General features: G+C 47.0%; 1 protein-coding gene across 1 annotated transcript; it reads left to right on the forward strand.

Moving 5' to 3' along the window:
• Positions 1-40: 40 nt before the first annotated feature.
• LOC115068255 (ral guanine nucleotide dissociation stimulator-like) lies at positions 41-2,247 on the forward strand. The gene is made up of 4 exons (XM_029558104.1): positions 41-68; positions 516-724; positions 1,008-1,399; positions 2,155-2,247. Exons 2-4 carry the CDS (start codon positions 523-525, stop codon positions 2,245-2,247), a joined length of 687 nt encoding a protein of 228 aa, XP_029413964.1. The 5' UTR covers positions 41-68; positions 516-522.
• The last annotated feature ends 1,437 nt before the right edge of the window (positions 2,248-3,684 follow it).

The raw sequence follows: 3,684 nt of genomic DNA on the forward strand, positions 1-3,684 counted from the left end.
TTTTTTTTGTTGTGGTACGGGTCCGGCCCCCTTTGGTTGGACAGTATTCACGACATCGAGGAAAAGTAGTGAGTGTGCTTTGGGTGAATAGGGAGATAAGCTCCCATCAGAAAACTGGAGTATTTGGGGGTTCACGTTGGGGGTTAGGCTATTGCCAGGGACCCTTCTATGGGATTTCCACCAGAGGAACAAACCCTAGGAACTGACCGAGATGGGGTAAATAACAAAGATCTTGAGTGGCCTCCTGGACTCTGAGGAGTAATGGGGAGGATGGAAGCTAAAAGTCCGTCCCTGTGGGAATCCATCCCCACTGCAGCCAAGCTTTTTGCCCAGACTGTCCTCCACTGGACAGGACAGAAAGTGTTAGAACCCCTTGACACATGACTGCAAAATACTTCCCACCGTGCCCAACGGTACACAGACTGAACAGCCTCTGCCTTGTCCACATGGAACCTTTGCAGCACAGGCAAAGACTGGGCAGGCTTCTCACTGTTTTCTTTGTCCACCTGCCTTAGCGCAATAATGCACTTCCTGGCAATGTGGATTGAGAAATATCCAGAGGATTTTTTAAAGAATCTGGACCTGGACAGACTGAAAAAGTTCATGGACTATGTGAATCTCAACATGCCTTTTTCATACCTGGTCATTCGTGTAGAGGACCTCTTGTCAAAAAAGGAGGAGCAGGAGTCCAAGAAGGCAACACCCAAAGATGAGGAGGCCTGTGGTAGGTGTCTGATTAGGTGGGAAGGGAGGGTGTAGTGCCAGGTTACACCATGGAGGGGCCATAAGCTGGCCTTTGGTCTGCAAACAGAAGTGGGATCCAGTCAGATAGGTTGTCCTGTTGTAGGGACAGGGACTGAGAATTCTCTTTCAGGGAGAGGGTTTGCACACATTTTGGAAGTCTCGGGAAAAGACACTCATCTTGGGGAAGCTCATTCCATGCTGAATCTCCCATATGTTCCCTTAAAAGACCCTTCCACTGACTATCCACCTCTTTCTGTCCTTAGATCCGGAGCCCTCCTCTGGGGCAGTACTCTCGGGGATGCCAGAGACTCTGGGCCCTAGACCAACATCTTCATTGAACCCTCAGGGGGAGCTGGAGCCCCTAGAGGGTGCTGTGGTACCTGAGATCATGGCACACAGTGTGTCTGCAGCCGAGCCTACACATCTCCTGACTGCTGCATTAGAGGAGGATCTGCCCACACCAGCCCATACAGAGCCACCTCCAGATGTGGCTGTAGATGCACCAGCTCCTGGACAGGGATTTCTACCTGCTACTGGCAACTTAGAAAGAGCAGACCACACTTCATCTCTACCTGAGTTTAACTTGTTAAAATTGAGAATGACCTACTATGTTCCAGCCAGCACCACCTGTAGAGCAGAGGTGGATCACCCACCTGTATTCCAGGTTCTCGTTTATTGTTATTTATTTTATTATTGTTTTGCTACTTTTAGATTGAATTTAGAATATTAGGATAATAAACCTCATTACTTATTCATTTTAAATTGCATGCTTTGGTCATGAAGTCTTTCCTCTATGGAGTGTAACACTAGCAAGTCTTCTGTGCACACTGCTGTCCCAAGCCACGCATTCAATATGTGGAAGGAGGACATCCTGGAAGCAAGGAAAATAACGCTTGCTGGTGTTGCTGGAAATGGGCAACATGCCCAAGCAGCATGGGATGCAGGCTACGTCAGTGTGAGAACAGGGCTCTGTGTGCAACAGAGCACCTTGGAATTAGAGACATGGCCTCTGGGGTCAGGGTGGCTGAGGATCGTGGGCAAAAGTTTCTTTTCCTTGGGTTCTTGGTCTGCTGAACTGAACAGCAGCTCGACTCAGAGTAGGACGAAGTCAACCCAACTGTATCACCTCTCATTCTCACCAACCATGAGCCCCAAGCTGTGCACACACACTGACTGCACACCTTGGATCATACGAACAACATAATGTGAAAGGACAAAATATGTTCAACAGCACTTTAATCCCCTGACCATTTTTGAACAGGTGATTTCTATGAAAGATTGCTAGACTTTTCAGAATTGGGGGTTGTCAATAAATGAAAAAGCCAAGCCCATGGAAATTTTGCACACTTTTCTGTGCAAATGCCTTGAATTCAGTTTAATAGTTTACTCTGTATTGACAATCCTCCACAGGACAGAGCCAGGGTTCAGTATCAGAACTGGATCATTTCAGGCCTCATCCTGTGCAAGAAAGATGCTGTCTGCTACATAGAGAAGAGTGAATGAAGGCAGGAACCCCAGCTTGGCATCAGCAACCCTATGTTCTAGATATGAGAGCCCCTGGTCATTCTAGCTCTGAGGTTGGAGAGTGCAGCTCACCTTCTCAAGTTGCAGCATAGACTGTGCCATCTGCATCCTTGTCCCTAGGTGACATGTAATAGATGGACCCTCTCTCACCAGATGGACAAAGGAGTTGGAGACAGCCTTCCCACTTCAATATGGAGGGTCACCTAGCAGAGAAACAGAGCAGCAGTGGGCACAGGTGATGACAGTAGTGGCCTAACTACTATTAAACCTAGCCCTAATTCTACCCCTACTCGTAACCCTAACACTAACACTAATCCTAACACTACCCATAACACTGAAATTAACCCTAAACCCTAATTCTAACCCCTAACCTCAACTCTAACTAACCCTAACCCCAACCCTGACCCCATAAAATCATAAAACCCTAAAGCCCCAACACTAACACTAACAAATGACACAAACCCTAACCGATACCCTAACCCTAAACTTAACTCTTACCCTAACCCTAATCATCTGAACCCTACCCAAACCCTAATCCTAACCCTAACCCTTAACCCCTAACCTCTAACCCCTAACCCTAACCCTACCCCTAACCCTACTCCTACCCCTACCCCTATCCCTACCCTACCCTTACCCCTCACCCTAACCCTAACCCTGTCCCTAACACTAACCCTATCCCTAATCCTAACACTAACACTAACACTAAAATTAATCCTAAACCCTGATTCTAACCCCAATCCCAGCACTAACCCTAACCCTCACCCTGACCCCCTAAACCCATAACCCCCTAAAGCCCTAACCCTAAACCTAACCCTAACCAATGACACTAATCCTAAGCCATATCCTAACACTAAGCTTAAATCTAACCCAAACCCATTCCCTAACCATAACCCTAATCCAACTCTAACCCTAATACTAATCTTCCTGACCCTAACCCAACCCTAATCCAGAATCTTAACCCTAAGCCCTAACCCTAACCCTAACCCCTAACCCTAACCCTAACCCTAACCCCTAAGCCTAAGCCTAACCCTAACCCCTAACCCTAACCCTAACCAACCATAACCATAACCATAACCCTAGAACCTTAACCCAAGACCCCTAAGCTTAAACCTAACCCTAAGTATAACCCTAAGCCCTAACCCTAACCCTAACCCCTAACCCTAACCCTAACCCTAACCCCTAAGCCTAAGCCTAACCCTAACCCCTAACCCTAACCCTAACCAACCATAACCATAACCATAACCCTAGAACCTTAACCCAAGACCTAACCCTTACCCTAACCCTAAACCTAACAGTAACCCTAACACCTAACCCTAACCTTAAACCCTAACCCTGAACTTTACCCTAAACCAAACAATAACCCAAACCTTAACACTAACCATAAAACCCTAACCCTAACCCTAACCCTATCCCTAA

This window comes from Nannospalax galili, unplaced genomic scaffold (assembly GCF_000622305.1).
Source record: "Nannospalax galili isolate Female #2095 unplaced genomic scaffold, S.galili_v1.0 scaffold7209, whole genome shotgun sequence".
NCBI classification, from domain to species: domain Eukaryota; kingdom Metazoa; phylum Chordata; class Mammalia; order Rodentia; family Spalacidae; genus Nannospalax; species Nannospalax galili.

Coding starts and splice junctions, on each gene's coding strand:
- LOC115068255 (XM_029558104.1), top strand. CDS start 523: ATGCACTTCCTGGCAATGTGGATTGAGAAATATCCAGAGGATTTTTTA. Junction 725..1,007: donor CAAAGATGAGGAGGCCTGTG/GTAGGTGTCTGA, acceptor TTCTGTCCTTAG/ATCCGGAGCCCTCCTCTGGG. Junction 1,400..2,154: donor CAGAGGTGGATCACCCACCT/GTATTCCAGGTT, acceptor AATCCTCCACAG/GACAGAGCCAGGGTTCAGTA.